General features: G+C 40.5%; 1 protein-coding gene across 1 annotated transcript; it reads left to right on the top strand.

Moving 5' to 3' along the window:
- The first annotated feature begins 10,992 nt into the window (after positions 1 to 10,992).
- LOC110701560 lies at positions 10,993 to 12,411 on the top strand. Its single transcript, XM_021879193.1, has 2 exons — positions 10,993 to 11,508; positions 11,746 to 12,411. The coding sequence occupies exons 1-2, from the start codon at positions 10,993 to 10,995 to the stop codon at positions 12,409 to 12,411; spliced, it is 1,182 nt and encodes a 393-aa protein (XP_021734885.1).
- The last annotated feature ends 2,661 nt before the right edge of the window (positions 12,412 to 15,072 follow it).

The raw sequence follows: 15,072 nt of genomic DNA, 5'->3' as shown, positions 1-15,072 counted from the left end.
CAAGGAAAATAATAAACAAAACAATTAAATTAAATAATTGAAAGAGAGATTTGGGACCAAACCCTCATAAATTAAACCTTCCACGTCTAGGGCGAAGGCAACTTCGAATATGGCTAGGTGTTTCTAAGTCTTGTGAATTCGGAATTTTATATTTGAAAACAAAGTTTAGAAAAGAGAAAGAGATGAAATAATCAAGAAAACTTGATGAGAATTGGTGAATGATTAAGAGAGAATTAGATAATTAATGATTGCGAATGAAAACTGATTGTAGGTGAATGAAAACGGAGTTTTTAATACGTTATTTATAGAGAAAATCAGCCAAAAAGATAAAATATCAAAACAGAGCACTTGGCGCACGCAAAACGAGATTGGCCCACGGAAAACAGAGCTGGCGCCAGCACCAGGCTATTGGCGCCAGGCGCCAGGCCTGGTTCCAGGCGCCAGGCCTGTTTTTTACGCGTTTTTGTTTTTATCATATTAAAATAGTTTGTAGATAAAAATATATGGCCAAAATAGTGGAAGGGTGTCAGTTTTGGATAAAGTTTCATGTCTCATTCATATCTTTTTCGTTATAACTCGAATTTAATATTATAATATATCATTGGAAAGATAATTTCAAGATCTATCCAACCATATAAAATTTTGATAAATATTATGAGGCACGAAAATAAAATCTGAATATATTTTACTTCGTACAAAACAAGGATTCTTAAAAGGAGTAGTTTTATTCAATTTCAAACTCTTTAAAACATAATTATCAATCCTAACTCCATTAGGATTTAAAAGAACCTTCTAGAGTATTCTAAAAGACTTTAATCAATCCTAATAACTTTAGGAATGATAATTAATAATAGGCCATCCTCTACATCATTGGGCCGCATATAAAAACCAAATCGGGCCCAGTTTAGTATTTTGGCCATAACTTCCTCGATATTCATCGGAATTGGGCTTATAATATATCGTTGGAAAGGTCTTTTCAAACCCCATCCAACTACACCATTATTGGACCCATATCATGGACCAACCAAACTGGATTGGTTGTTTTCTTAAAATAAGTTTTCAAAAACAGAGAGAAGATAAAAGAATTAAAACTATCCGCAACACTAAACTTTCCACACTTTCACTTCATTCGATTATGATTCGACGTGAAAGGTACTCATCACTGGTTTTGGTTTTGGGGAGAAACAAATGGGTGTCTACACCCATTCAACAGTGTCATAGGCTTTTTTTATGTCTAATTTAATCAAACAGCTAGGAGCCACATTTGCTCTCCCATACTGTCTAACTAGATCCTGACACACCATAATGTTGTGCACAATAAATCTGCTATGGACAAAAGCACTATGATTATCAGCAATGATGTGAGGCAGAACCTTCTTTAATCTATCACAAAGCACCTTAGAGATGCACTTTAAATCACATTGCAACAGGCTATTGGCCTGTACTCAGTAACATTAGCAGGGCATTTAGTTTTTAGAACTAAAGTCACTGCAGTTGTGTTGATCTCTCTAAGCATCCTGCCATGATCCAGAAAATCCAGAATAACTTCACTCACATCCTGCCCTACAATATCCCACGTTTCTTTGTAGAAGTTACTACCAAAACCATCGGGACTGGGGCTTTGTTATCATCAATAGCAAACATTGCAGTTTTAATCTCCTGCATAGTAAAAGCTGCATCCAGCTTTGATTTCAGCTTAGAGGAGATAATCGAGCCAGATTGCACAACAGCTCTATTCACCTGCATTCTACAATCATCTGAATTGCCAAGCAAACTATCATAGTACTGCAGAAAAGCATTAGGCACCTCACCAGGATCATCAATCCAATTACCTGCCATATCATGAATAGTGTAAATATTATTCTGCAACTGTCTCTTCTTCAAAGTTGCATGGAAAACAGCAGTGTTCTGATCTCCTTGAAGAATCCAAGTCACTTTAGACTTTTGTCTCAAAAAAGAGACATAGTTCTGCTGAGCAATAGAATACTCCTTCCTTGCCTCACTTTCCAAGCTTCTCTTAACAATATCATTTGGGTTCTGATGCATAGCACTCTGACAGATTTGCAGATTATCAGAAGCCATCTTATAAGATATCTCAACATCCTGAATGCCCTTCTTATTCAAGCCATTTAAAGCTTTTTTAACCTCCTTTAATTCTCTAGTAACTCTGTACATCTTAGTGCCCTACATCTGCACTTTCTAGGCTGCAGAAACAATGTCTTTAAAATCTGGAGCCTTACTCCACATATTAAAGTATCTAAAAGGTTTTTTCCCAGTAGCCTGTTCAGAAAAAACTGAAACAATACCAGGACAATGATCAAAGTCACCTTCATTAAGGAAACACATCTCAGAATGCTCAAAGACATCTTCCCATTTACCATTCACCATTCACCATACCCCTATCAATTTTAGAGAATACCTTAGCTGTACCCTCTTGTTTATTATTCGAGGTGTAAAAGTTTCCACTGTATCTCATATCAACAAAACCACAGTCAGCTACACACTATCTAAAGTCTGCCATGTCATTCTAGGAGTCAGGAGCCCCAATTCTCTCTTCAGCATTCAAAACACAATTGAAATCCCCTAAGATTAACCAAGGGTCATCAATTGAGCTATGTAGATTTCTCAAACTATACCAGAGAGTACCTCTATCCTTTGCATTATTAAAAGCATATATAAAAGTGCAATGGAAAGGAACACTTCTATTTTTTGCTTTAACAACACAATGAATAATCTGATCAGTACTGAGCAAGATAGTAACATCAAAGGACTGAGCCTTCCAAGCTAAAACAATTCTCCCATTAGGATGATTATTTTTATTACTAGTGAAACACCACCCATCAAAAGTTCTAAGGTAAAAATTCCCCATATTAGAGCTTTTTACCTTAGTCTCCAAGAGACCAACCAGACCACAATTATTAGCCCGAATAAATTGCTTTATTTTCAGTTGTTTATTGGCTAGGTTGGCCCCTCTCACATTCCATGCAAGGATTCTATCCTTGACTGTTAGAGGGCTCCCCCCTCAACAGTATGGAATCCAGGTTCATAACTTTCATCAGTCTAAGCCTCCATTTCACTCTCATTTTCAAGCACAGCAAAAGCATTCTTAACAGGCACATTAACACCTGAACCAGAAACTTTCCTTGCAGATCTAGTCACCATCTGAAACCCATCCTCATTTGGGGTTACCTTCTCCTTGCCTGTCACAACATTAGAGTTAATCTTAGGTCCCTGCTGTTCTTGTTTCTTCTTTGGAACCCACATTCTCTACTTCCCTTTCATACAATCAGAAGCCACATGCCCCATTTTCTTGCAAGTGGTGCAAACAACTGGCTTCCAGTCATACTTCAAAGATATAGACACTTTCACATCTTTCTCTTTGATAAACTCAATCATATCCGGAAAATGTTGATCAATCCCTACCTCCAATAGAACTCTAGCATACTGCAATTTCTCCCTCTTTTCAGTAGAAGCATCTAGGGGTGTACAAAAAATAGACCGGACCTGAAACCCGACCTGAACCGACCTGAATCGGACCGGACCTGGACCGGACCTGCTGATTCAGGTCCGGTCTCGGTCCTTGAAAATAAGCGATTCCGGTTTTCCGGTCCGGTCCGGGTAAAACCCGGAAAACCCCCGTCTGGACCTGAAACCCTGAATTAATAATTTTATATATATATATATATATATATATATATATATATATATATATATATATATATATATATATATATATATATAAAATAGCAACTCAGCAAAACCCTATAACTAATATCCTATATCAGAGTTTCTGATGGTTGTATCTCAAATTCTCTCATCTCCTCTCTCTTCTCAAACCCTAGATCTAATCTCCTCTCCTTGCCCAACACCGACAACCACCACAAGAAAACCACCGGAGTAGACCAGCAGCCATTATTGCAACTTCCGGCAATTTGGCGTCAACCACAGCAGCCGTTAGCCCGTTACCACCATTTAGCGTCGCAAGAAAACCACCGCAACAACCTCTCCTTCTCCTTCATCTCGGACCCAAGAAAACCACTGTGATGGGTGGTTTTAATTTTTTAATTTCAGATTTTTATTTTTTGTTCATTCGTTCGTCAATTTCCAGATTTTGATTTCTTATTCATTCATTCGTCAATTTCCAGAATTTTTTTTTTCGGATTTTAATTTTTCTGTTTTTGAATTTGTATTATTCAATTTTTATTATAGATATGTTTTTGTTCAATTTGTATATTAGATCTATTTTTTTTTGTTAATTTGTGTATTCAATATTCTGATCTTCTTTTTAAAGTCGTGAATTCTCGACTTGTCTGCAAATTCAGACCACTTGTGTGGATCGTGTTTTTCCTGTGGATCGTGTTTTGCCTTTTGTATTCTTAGTTCTCGGAATATGATGAAATTAAGAGTGCATAAGTGAAATATTAGTGGGCTTTTGTGGTTGAATATCAGTATACCACTAAAGGCACTAGTCTTCATTTGTACATAATTGAAATGTAAGTTCTGTGTACAGATTATATTTTTTAGTTTTGAGTTACTCTCGATAATCAATATATATATACAAAACAGGTCCATTCAGGTCTAAACCCGGACCGGACCTGATTTTTCAGGTCTGGCCCGGAACCGGACCTGTTAAATCAGGTCCGGTCCCCGGTCCTTAAAATTACCTAATTCAGATCCCCGGTCCAAACAGGTCCGGTCCAGGTCCGGTCCGGTTTTGGACCGGTGTACACCCCTAGAAGCATCCATTTTCACTAGGTTTCCCAAACTCCCCACAATCTTCTTGAGAGATTTTTCCCTTCAATACTTCACATCTAAGCCCCATAATTGAACCCAAGTTGGAACAATTCTAAATTCTTCCTTTGAAATCTCAATATCTTGAGTCCAGGCTTTCATGAATATGGGTTTTGATAAGTGGTTTATTTGACCACTTATTGTGTAAATTTAAACCCGATTTTGCGATCATTTCCCCTCTTTCTAACCCAATTTTGAATGAAAATGTTTTTTCTCGGCTTTCCCCCCCTCTTGGTTTGTGTTTGTCCATGTTTTGCAGGTCTATGAGCTCGATTAGGCAGGCTTTCAGTGCATGAATCGTGTTTAAGACAAGAGGATTGAAGATTGGAGAGGGCGCTCCAGGGGAGCGGGCGTGCCCCTCTCAAGGAGCGGGCGCTCCTCGACTCTAGCCACATTCTGCCCAAGTTCAGGTGCTGTTAGGAGCGGGCGTGCACCTCTCATGGAGCGGGCGCTACTCCCTTTGAAGATTGAATCTGCCCATGCTGCTGGAACAGGGGAGCGGGCGTGCATCATGTGAGGAGCGGGCGCTCCTCCCTGACACTTTCAAATCTGATCCTTCATTGAAGCATTCTGGAGAGGGCGTGTAGCCGAAAGGAGCGGGCGCTCCCAGCTTAGGAGCGGGCGCTCCTCATTGTGGAGCGGGCGCTCCTCGCTGGGAATCCGTTTTCTTTTGACGGATTTCCCTATGTGTTTCGGGGAGTATAAATACTTCCCCTTTAGCTCATTTAGAAAAGGGGGGACAGTAGCCTTTTTTCAAAAACCTCTCTTAGTTTGAAACATTCCTTAGGATTAATTTAGCTTAGTTTTCATCAAATCAAATCATTGTATTAGTGAAATTCAAGAATTATTCTCAAAGTTTGGCAATTTGTATTCAACATTTGAAGCTTCAATTAGTAATTTCTCCAACCTTCTTCCTTTTAATTTAAGATTTTATTTGGTATTTGCATGTTATTTAAATCTTCCTAGTTCTTGGTAATTTGTTATTGGATGATAGTTATTTCAATTGTTAACCACTTTTCCCCAATTATTGAAGTATTTAGAACCCTAATTCTTGATTGCATGTTGATAAACATGAGTTGTGAGTAGTCTTCTTGCTAGGGGTTGGGTGAAGCTCGACCTTTTGGGTTAACTATGCAAATGTGGGAGAAGCATTGATGTTTGAATTGCAATTAAATTGATTATATGAGATTGCTTGTTAGTTCCTCATGATAGGTTTAGCTACCCTTGACTAAGGAGCTTGATAGTATGATATGCCTAATTTGACATGGAAGTGTAAATTGAGTACGTCATTACTTATTGTAATTTGATTATGTATCATCTATTGCTAAACTAATGAGGAATCTAAGTTTAGTAGTGTGAGTTGTTTTCTAATTGCATGAGGTTGATTTTACATATAGTCCTTGCTATATCTTGTCTATTTTACTCCGCGTTTGCCTATTTGCCTTGGTTGAGTGGATCTCATTCCCTAGTATCTTTAATTCATTGATTTAGAACCATAGTTTGTTTGTCTTCTAGACGAACCCCAATTCACCAATTGACTTCGAGTTAGCTTAAGTGTAAAGATCTTTGGCAATCATATCCCGTTCCTTGTGGACCGAACTCTTACTTGTCATTATGCTTGGTTTGTAAGGTGTTTGTTAATAAATGTTTTTGATTGAGTGTGGAATGTACGACCGTTCCAACGCCCATCAAAATGGCGCCGTTGCCGGGGAACGGTGTTGTTGATAGCTAATTGATTACTTGAGTCTAGTTCACCATAAAAAAATTTCAAAAAGATTGTTTCTTTTTGGCTACACTTGTAGCCTTGGTACTAATTGCGTTTGTTGAGAGTGTATGCGCAGAACTCATAACAGGATCTTGGTACCTTACGATCCCGAGATTGAGCAAACTTATAGAAGGAGAAAATGAGCCGGTTCTAGGCCGTTTACTACTCCCCCAGCTAGAGAGACCAATTTCGAGGAGGATCGAGATCAAATGGGTGACGCGGAACCACCACCTCAAAGACCTTTAAAGGAGTTGGGAACTCCGGGAGCTTATAGAGCTTCAAGCGGCATTGCTCCACCCGTTACTCAAGCCAATGACTTCGAGATTCGGCCCGCAATGATTAATTTGATTGAAAGGAGGCAATATAGTGGAGCAAAACATGAGAGCCCTCTTGCACACTTGAACGAGTTCGAAAAATATTGCAACACGATCAAGGTAAATGGGGTAACTCAAGAGTTTGTGAGACTAAAGTTGTTTCCTTTTTCTTTGATAGGAAGGGCTCTTGAATGGCTTGAGAAGGAGGTGAGGCCTAACTCCTTGAGAACTTGGGACGAGGTCACCACGACTTTCTTAGGAAGATTCTATTCCCAAAAGAAGACGGCCGAGGCAAGAGCTTTGATCCAAGGTTTCCGTCAAAAAGCTAGTGAAACCATTTATGAAGCATGGGAACGATACAAGGAATACCAAAGGGAGTGCCCTCATCATGGCATTCCGTCATATCAAGTGCTTCAAATTTTCTATGGGGGCTTGAGCCCACAAGGAAAGACTAGCTTGGATGCAGGAGCGGGTGGCCCGATTATGAACAAGACGGAGGAGCAAGTCATAGAGATAATTGAGGATGTGGTGAGGCACCACATGGATTGGCAAGAAGGAGAGAGAGATTCTCTAAACAAGGGAGGAAATGCGGTTTACTCCGTTGATCACCTTAATGCCATCAACAATTTGACCTCCCAAATCGCCAACCTTGGAAAGGAGATGACGTCCATTAAGGCAAAACTAGAGACCTCTAGTTCAACACAAGAGCATCCCTCCCAATCTAAGGGGAGAGGTATGAATTCTAACTCTTCTCCCTCTACTTCTAATAACATGCCTCGTGGATGTTTGTTTTGTGAAAATTGTGGGTCTTATGACCATGATACCTCTTCTTGTAATTATGATTTCCAACCCCAACCCCAATACGAAGATGGTAATGAAAATGAAAATGAACAAGTCAATGCCTTGTCTTATGATAATAGACATAGGAATGATAATCAAAGATACTTACCACCAAATAGAAGAGAACAAGGGGGGAATTCCTATAATTAAAGAGGAAATGATTACGATTACCACAATCAAAATCAATGGGGAAATAGGAACCAAAGGGACCAAAATCCCCAAGGTAACTACAACCAACAAGGTGGTTATGGTAACCATAATCATAAAAATCAAGGAAACTATGGGAATCAAGGGCAATTTCACCAAGGAGGAAACTCTAATAATCGGAACAATTGGAACAACAATAATAATAGAGGTTCTTCAAATCAAAATGCGTCCAATTCGAATGTTAGAGGTAATAGGGCTTCCCAAGACAACCACTATGCACAAGCACCACATAGTAGGTCTAGCTTGGAGGAAATGATGGAAAATCAAACTAAAATGTTCAATTCTTTCATGGCCTCAAGTGAAAAGAAATTTAGTGAAGTGATGACCCATAATAAAATGCTAGAGACACAAATTTCACAATTGGCCAATGCTTTGAAGGAAGGGACTAGCACTTCTAAACTACCACCCCAAGGACTAGATCCTAAGAGGCCTGTAAATGTTATATCAACAAGGAGTGGTAAAGTTTTGGAAGAAAGTGTTCCTAAAAAAGGCAATGAGAGAATGAACATGAGTGAGCCTCCCTTTAAAAGTGATTTTAAACAAGAGATAGAGCAAAACCATGAGAATGAAAAGGAGAAAGAATGTGAGAAAAAAAAAGAATATGAGAAAGAGAAAGATTTTGAAAAAGAGAGTGAAGAGAGAAGAGAAAAAGAGAGAGAAAAAAAACAATTGCAAAAACTACCATATCCTCACAAATTTGTTAGAAACAAATTAGATGTGCAATTTGGAAAATTTCTTGAAACATTGAAACAAATTCACCTTTCAATTCCTTTTACCGATGCTATTAAGCAAATGCCTAACTATGCTAGGTTTTTGAAAGATATTTTGAGTGGAAGGAGAAAGTGTGAATTGGTTGAAACGGTGAGTCTCACCGAGAATTGTAGTGCAATTATCATGAACAAGATGCCACCCAAATTAAAAGACCCCGGTAACTTTTCTATCCCATGTGCAATATACAAGATGCAAATTGATAATGCTTTGTGTGACCTAGGGGCTAGTGTTAGCCTAATGCCATACTCGGTATACCAAAGACTTGGGATAGGGGAACTTCTACCCACCAACATCACCCTACAATTGGCCGATCGCTCTATTAAATTCCCAAAGGGTAAGGTAGAGGATGTTCCTCTAAGGGTGGGGAAGTTTGTAATCCCGGTGGATTTTGTTGTGTTACAGATGGATGAAGATGTTAACATTCCAATAATTCTAGGAAGACCTTTTCTTGCTACTTCGGGTGCTTTAATAGATGTTCAAAGTGCTAAAATTTCACTAAAAGTAGGAAATGAGGTGATAGAATTTGATTTGAATGAGAGCATGAAATATCCAAGCTCTAGTCTTGATAATTGCATGATGATTGATACTATTGATTCTATTGTAACTTCTATGCATGAGCACTTGCTCACTACTAACAATGCCCTTGAGAATGTCCTTTTGAACAAGGAAAAGATAGGTGACCAAAGCAAAGAGATGGCATTGTATGAAGAGATGCTTGAAGGAAGTACGGAACCAAGCAATGAGCAAGTGTGCATGGGAATCACAACACATGATGCATTAGAAGTAGCTACCTCAAGAGAAGGTAAGGGTGTTCCAATGGTAGAGTTGAAACCTCTACCATCACACCTAAGGTATGAGTTTTTGGGCCCCAATTCAACTTTTCCGGTTATTGTGAATTCTTCTTTGAACGAGTGCCAAACTCAAATGTTATGTGGTGTTTTGAGAGATCACCAAGGTGCTTTAGGCTATACCATAGATAACCTCAAAGGTATTAGCCCCGCTTTATGTATGCACCACATAACACTTGAGGAGGGTGCTAAGCCTTCCATTGAGAGGCAAAGGAAACTCAATCCTCAAATGGGGGAGGTGGTGAAGAAAGAAATCACCAAACTCCTTGATGCCGGCATCATCTTCCCCATTTCGAGTTCTAGATGGGTTTCCCCCGTTCATGTGGTCCCTAAAAAGGGAGGAATGACCGTAGTTGAAAATGAGAATGGTAATCTCATTTCAACTAGAACGGTGACCGGTTGGAGGATGTGCATAGACTATAGACGTCTAAATGCATCCACCAACAAGGATCATTTTCCTCTCCCTTTTATCGACCAAATGCTTGAAAGACTAACCAAGCACAAGTATTATTGCTTTCTTGATGGTTATTCGGGTTTCTTTCAAATCCCTATAAACCCGGATGACCAAGAGAAAACAACTTTTACTTGTCCCTATGGAACTTTTGCATATAGGAGGATGCCCTTCGGGCTTTGCAACGCACCGGCAACCTTCCAAAGATGCATGATGAGTATTTTTGGGGACATGCTTGAAGCCGAAATGGAAGTTTTCATGGATGATTTCTCGGTAGGGGGCCTTTCGTTCGAGGATTGTTTGTCCAACTTGGGCAAGAGCTTGACAAGATGTGAGAAGGTCAATTTGGTTTTGAATTGGGAGAAATGCCACTTTATGGTGGAAGAGGGAATTGTCCTTGGTCATAAGATTTCAAGCAAAGGGATTGAGGTTGACAAGGCCAAGGTTGAAGTGATAGAAAAGCTTCCGCCACCAATCAATGTGAGAGGAGTAAGGTCATTTTTGGGGCATGCCGGGTTCTATAGGAGATTCATCAAGGATTTTTCACAAATTGCTAGACCCCTAAATGCTCTTCTTCAAAAAGATGCCATCTTTATTTTTGATGAAGAGTGTCTCCAAGCTTTCAACAAATTAAAGGATGCTTTAATCTCAACTCCAATTGTGCAAGGGCCAAGATGGGATTTGCCATTTGAACTTATGTGCGATGCAAGTGATGTTGCGATTGGAGGAGTATTGGGGCAAAGGATAGAGAAGAGGCTTCACGTGATTTACTACATGTCTAAGACTTTGAATGAAGCTCAACGGAACTACACCACAACAGAGAAAGAGTTTCTTGCCGTGGTTCATGCTTTTGAGAAGTTTTGGAACTACCTCATTGGTTCCAAAACTATTGTTTATACCGATCACGCAACCATTAGGTACCTTATTGCAAAGAAAGAATCCAAGCCACGTCTTCTTCGGTGGGTCCTATCTCTCCAACAATTTGATGTTGAAATCCGTGATAAAATGGGGGCCGAGAATGTGGTTGCGGACCATCTTTCCCGACTAGAGAATGTGCAAGCTAGTGATGATGAAATCCCTATATGTGATGAATTGAGAGATGATATGCTTTACATCTTGAATGAAAAGGAGCTTCCTTGGTTCGCCGACTTGGTAAACTACTTGGCTTGTGGAGAATGCCCACCCGATTTCTCCAAGAATCAAAGGAAGAAGCTAAAAAGGGAAGCAAGACATTATGTATGGGATGATCCCATTCTCTACAAACGAGGAGTAGACGGTTTGCTCCGTAGGTGTGTCCCGGATGAACAAGTGCAAGGAGTGCTCAAGATGTGCCATTCCGATCCATGTGGAGGGCATATGGGAGCCAACAAAACTGCATTGAAAATCTTGCATAGCGGTTTGTGGTGGCCTCACATCTTCAAGGACGCTTGGGGATTTGTGAAGACTTGTGACCGGTGTCAACGAACCGGCAACATATCCAAACGCAATGAGATGCCCCAACAACCGATTCTTGAGCTTGAGGTATTTGATGTATGGGGTATGGATTTCATGGGGCCATTCCCAAATTCTCATGGGAATCAATACATCCTTGTGGCGGTCGACTATGTATCAAAATGGGTGGAAGCCATTGCCTCCCCAACTAATGACCACAAGGTTGTCATGAAGATGTTCAAAAAAGTCATATTTCCAAGATTCGGTATTCCAAGGGCGGTGGTGAGTGACAATGGTTCACATTTTGTTCATAGTGCTTTTCAAAAGATGCTAAGAAAGCACGGGGTCCACCAAAGATTTGGCCTTACCTATCATCCACAAACAAGTGGACAAGCGGAAGTGTTTAACCGTCAAATAAAGTTAATCCTCGAGAAGACGGTTGCTAAGAACAGGAAGGATTGGTCAGAAAAGCTTGATGACGCTCTATGGGCATATAGAACGGCGTACAAGACCCTAATAGGCACAACTCCATATCGTCTAGTGTATGGAAAATCTTGTCATCTACCGGTGGAGCTTGAGCACCGGACCCAATGGGCGATCAAGAAGATTAATTTCGACTTGGCTAGCGCGGGAGAGCAAAGATGGCTTGATTTGCATGAGCTTGAAGAGCTAAGGTTGGAAGCCTATGAGTGTGCTAGCAACTATAAGAATCGCACTAAGGATTGCCACGACCGGAACATTGAAAAGAAAGCATTTCTAAAAGGCGATAAGGTACTCCTCTACAATTCTAGGATGAAATTGTTTCCCGGGAAACTTTTATCAAGGTGGAGTGGACCTTTTGTTGTCAAGGAAGTGTTTCCTCATGGAGCCGTGGAAGTTTGGGATATGGACGGCAAGAGATCTTTCAAGGTGAATGGGCATCGCCTCAAGCTTTACTACGAGGGTGCTCATGTGGGTGTTTTAGAATCAACTCAATGTAATCTTACCTCCTGAGTGTGGAGGTCGTCAAGCTATTGACGTTAAAGAAGCGCTTCCGGGAGGCAACCCGAGTAAAAAAAAAGAAAAAAAAGAGAGAGAAGAGAGAGTCAAGAAAATAAAAGGAGTGAAAAATAAAACAATGAATGAGAGAAGAAAAGAATATGAGTGTTGGGAATATCTGATTTTGGCCAAAATTGTTGAATTTTGTTCTTGTGGTTTTGATATAGGTACTTGAAGCAAAAAGAGCCGAAGAAAACAAAACAGGAAGCTGTCAACAGCTAGGAGCGGGCGCTCCAACACAACTGCAAGCCCGCTCCAAGCTCAATGTACGAAACAGTAGGCTTCAAGACTGGTAGGAGCGGGCGCTCCAACTCAACTGCACGCCCGCTCCTGTCTGGGTTAGCAAACAGGTTTCAATCATAGCATTAGAGCGGGCGCTCCACTATCATTGCACGCCCGCTCCTGTCAAATGCCGTAGCCAAAATTGATTTAAGGAGCGGGCGCTCCAACTCAACTGCACGCCCGCTCCTTGCTGGGTCAGAAAGTCAGTTTCTTAACTACGGCTTGGAGCGGGCGCTCCAACATCATTGCACGCCCGCTCCTGTCAAATGCCGTAGCCAAAATTGATTTAAGGAGCGGGCGCTCCAACTCAACTGCACGCCCGCTCCTTGCTGGGTCAGAAAGTCAGTTTCTCAACTACGGCTTGGAGCGGGCGCTCCAACATCTCTGCACGCCCGCTCCAAAATGGTTTTAAAACGGGCAGAAACTCTCTCAGTTAGGAGCGGGCGCTCCTACCCTTCTGCACGCCCGCTCCTACCTGTCCGGGTAAAAAAAAAGAGGAACTTATCTCTCTTTTAATCACTTTACCCATCATTTCTCACCACTCATTCAAACATTCATACTCTCTCTCCTCCTTCCCATCTACTACCCTCTCTAAAAACCTCATATTCTCCAACTTCTCTCTTCATTTTCATTATCAAATCTCAACTTTCTTCAACCGAAATTCACAAATTCTTAATCTACATCAAATTCTCTCTCCAAAAACCATAATTTTACAAAAATTTGGGCAAAAATTTCGAAGACCCACAAGTGGGAATTGAAGAAAATCAATAGGGAAAGGGGCAAGCTTGCTAGTAAAGGAGGAATTTGAGGAAATTGGAGGATTTTAGAGTATTTTCATACTCAAAGTGGTATAATTTTCTTCCTTACTTCACTTTCCCTCTTAAACCTAAGGGTTTTTCTTCAATATTTCTCTCAATTTGTTTATTTCATGATTGTTGTGTAATTAGTTGCATGATTAGGTGATTTAAACAAATTTTCTTGCCTTTGATAATTAAATTGTTGGTTTTTGTGGATAATTGTGGAGTAAGGGAATGGCTTGTGCATGAAAAATTAATTATAATTTGTGAATTTGTGAATTTTTGTGTGAGAATTGTTGTGTTAAGATTGTTGGTTGGTTGTGTGGAATTATTATTGAATTGTGAGCAGGTACCTTGGTTTAATTTGGGGGATTTGAAGTTAAGGAGGTTGTGTTTGTTGAATTTTGGTGCTTGTGTGAGGAGTTTTGAGTGAACCCTTTTTACTCCTTTTTCCAAATTTTGTCAAGATGGTGCTAAGATTATTTGGAGGTGCGGGAGGAAAGAAAAGAAAGACTTCCAGCATCCAAATATCCGAAAACCAAAACCAAAACCAAACTCAAAACCAAGACAATGCTCCTCCTCCCATTAGAATCCCCGAAAAATTTAAAAAGTATCACTCCGAGCTTTCAAAACGAAAAATCCTTCCAACAAGATTTTACGACCAATCAACTGGCCATCTTTTAGGGATAGATGAAGGAATTCGGCGAGTGGCCGATAATTTCGGATGGTTAAACTACCTCAAGAAGAGGGAGCTAACCTACGAATCGATCACTCTCGAGTTCCTTTCAACCTTAACCATGCGCCGAATCAATGGTGAGGGAGAGCCTCTTGAGTGCGAAATTAAGTTAAGACTTTTCAATCAAGAAAAGACTCTAACCTTAACTCGCCTCAATGAAATATTTGAGTGGCCCGTGTATAATCAAATAGACAACCCCGATAGTTTCTAACTTTCTAGCTACGAAGAGCGAAATTGGTGGAATACTATCGCGGAGTATCCTAATTTCACCACCCGGTCTAGCCACGCTAGCCACATTGTCCACCCCGTACTCCGTATATTCATGAGAATTATGGGGTACGCTTGTTTCTCGAAACAAGATCTCGGGAAGCTAACAAAAGAGGAGATCAAATGCCTCTTTATAGCTTCCCGATTTGAAGGGGACCTTGAGGGTAATGTGAACATAGGATACTTGTTTATCCAAAGGTGCCTTGAGATTAAGAGGAGTACGGAGTTTAGAGGGGAGATAAAATGTGGTGGCATGATCACAATAATTGCCAAGGCTTTGGGTTTCACTAATTGGGTTGAGCAATTAACCCCGGTGAACGGGTCCAATGTCCTTGACCTTGCCGGACTTGCCTCAATGCAAATGCTTGTGGAGATCCGTGGCAATGTCACCACATACTCTTGGTTGGTCAAGGGTAAGCACCGTTGCTTTCTCCCTAATGCGGCGGTAATGAACACCGTGGGGAACACTTGGCAAGTGCCATTTGAGCCACTCCCCGCGAATGTTCCCATCCCTGACCAGCCATCTCAACCTCG

This window comes from Chenopodium quinoa, unplaced genomic scaffold (assembly GCF_001683475.1).
Source record: "Chenopodium quinoa cultivar QQ74 unplaced genomic scaffold, ASM168347v1, whole genome shotgun sequence".
Lineage (NCBI taxonomy): Eukaryota > Viridiplantae > Streptophyta > Magnoliopsida > Caryophyllales > Amaranthaceae > Chenopodium > Chenopodium quinoa.
This window is presented reverse-complemented; position numbering and strand designations above follow the sequence as displayed.

Coding starts and splice junctions, on each gene's coding strand:
- LOC110701560 (XM_021879193.1), top strand. CDS start 10,993: ATGGGGGCCGAGAATGTGGTTGCGGACCATCTTTCCCGACTAGAGAAT. Junction 11,509..11,745: donor AACCGATTCTTGAGCTTGAG/GTATTTGATGTA, acceptor GCTTTTCAAAAG/ATGCTAAGAAAGCACGGGGT.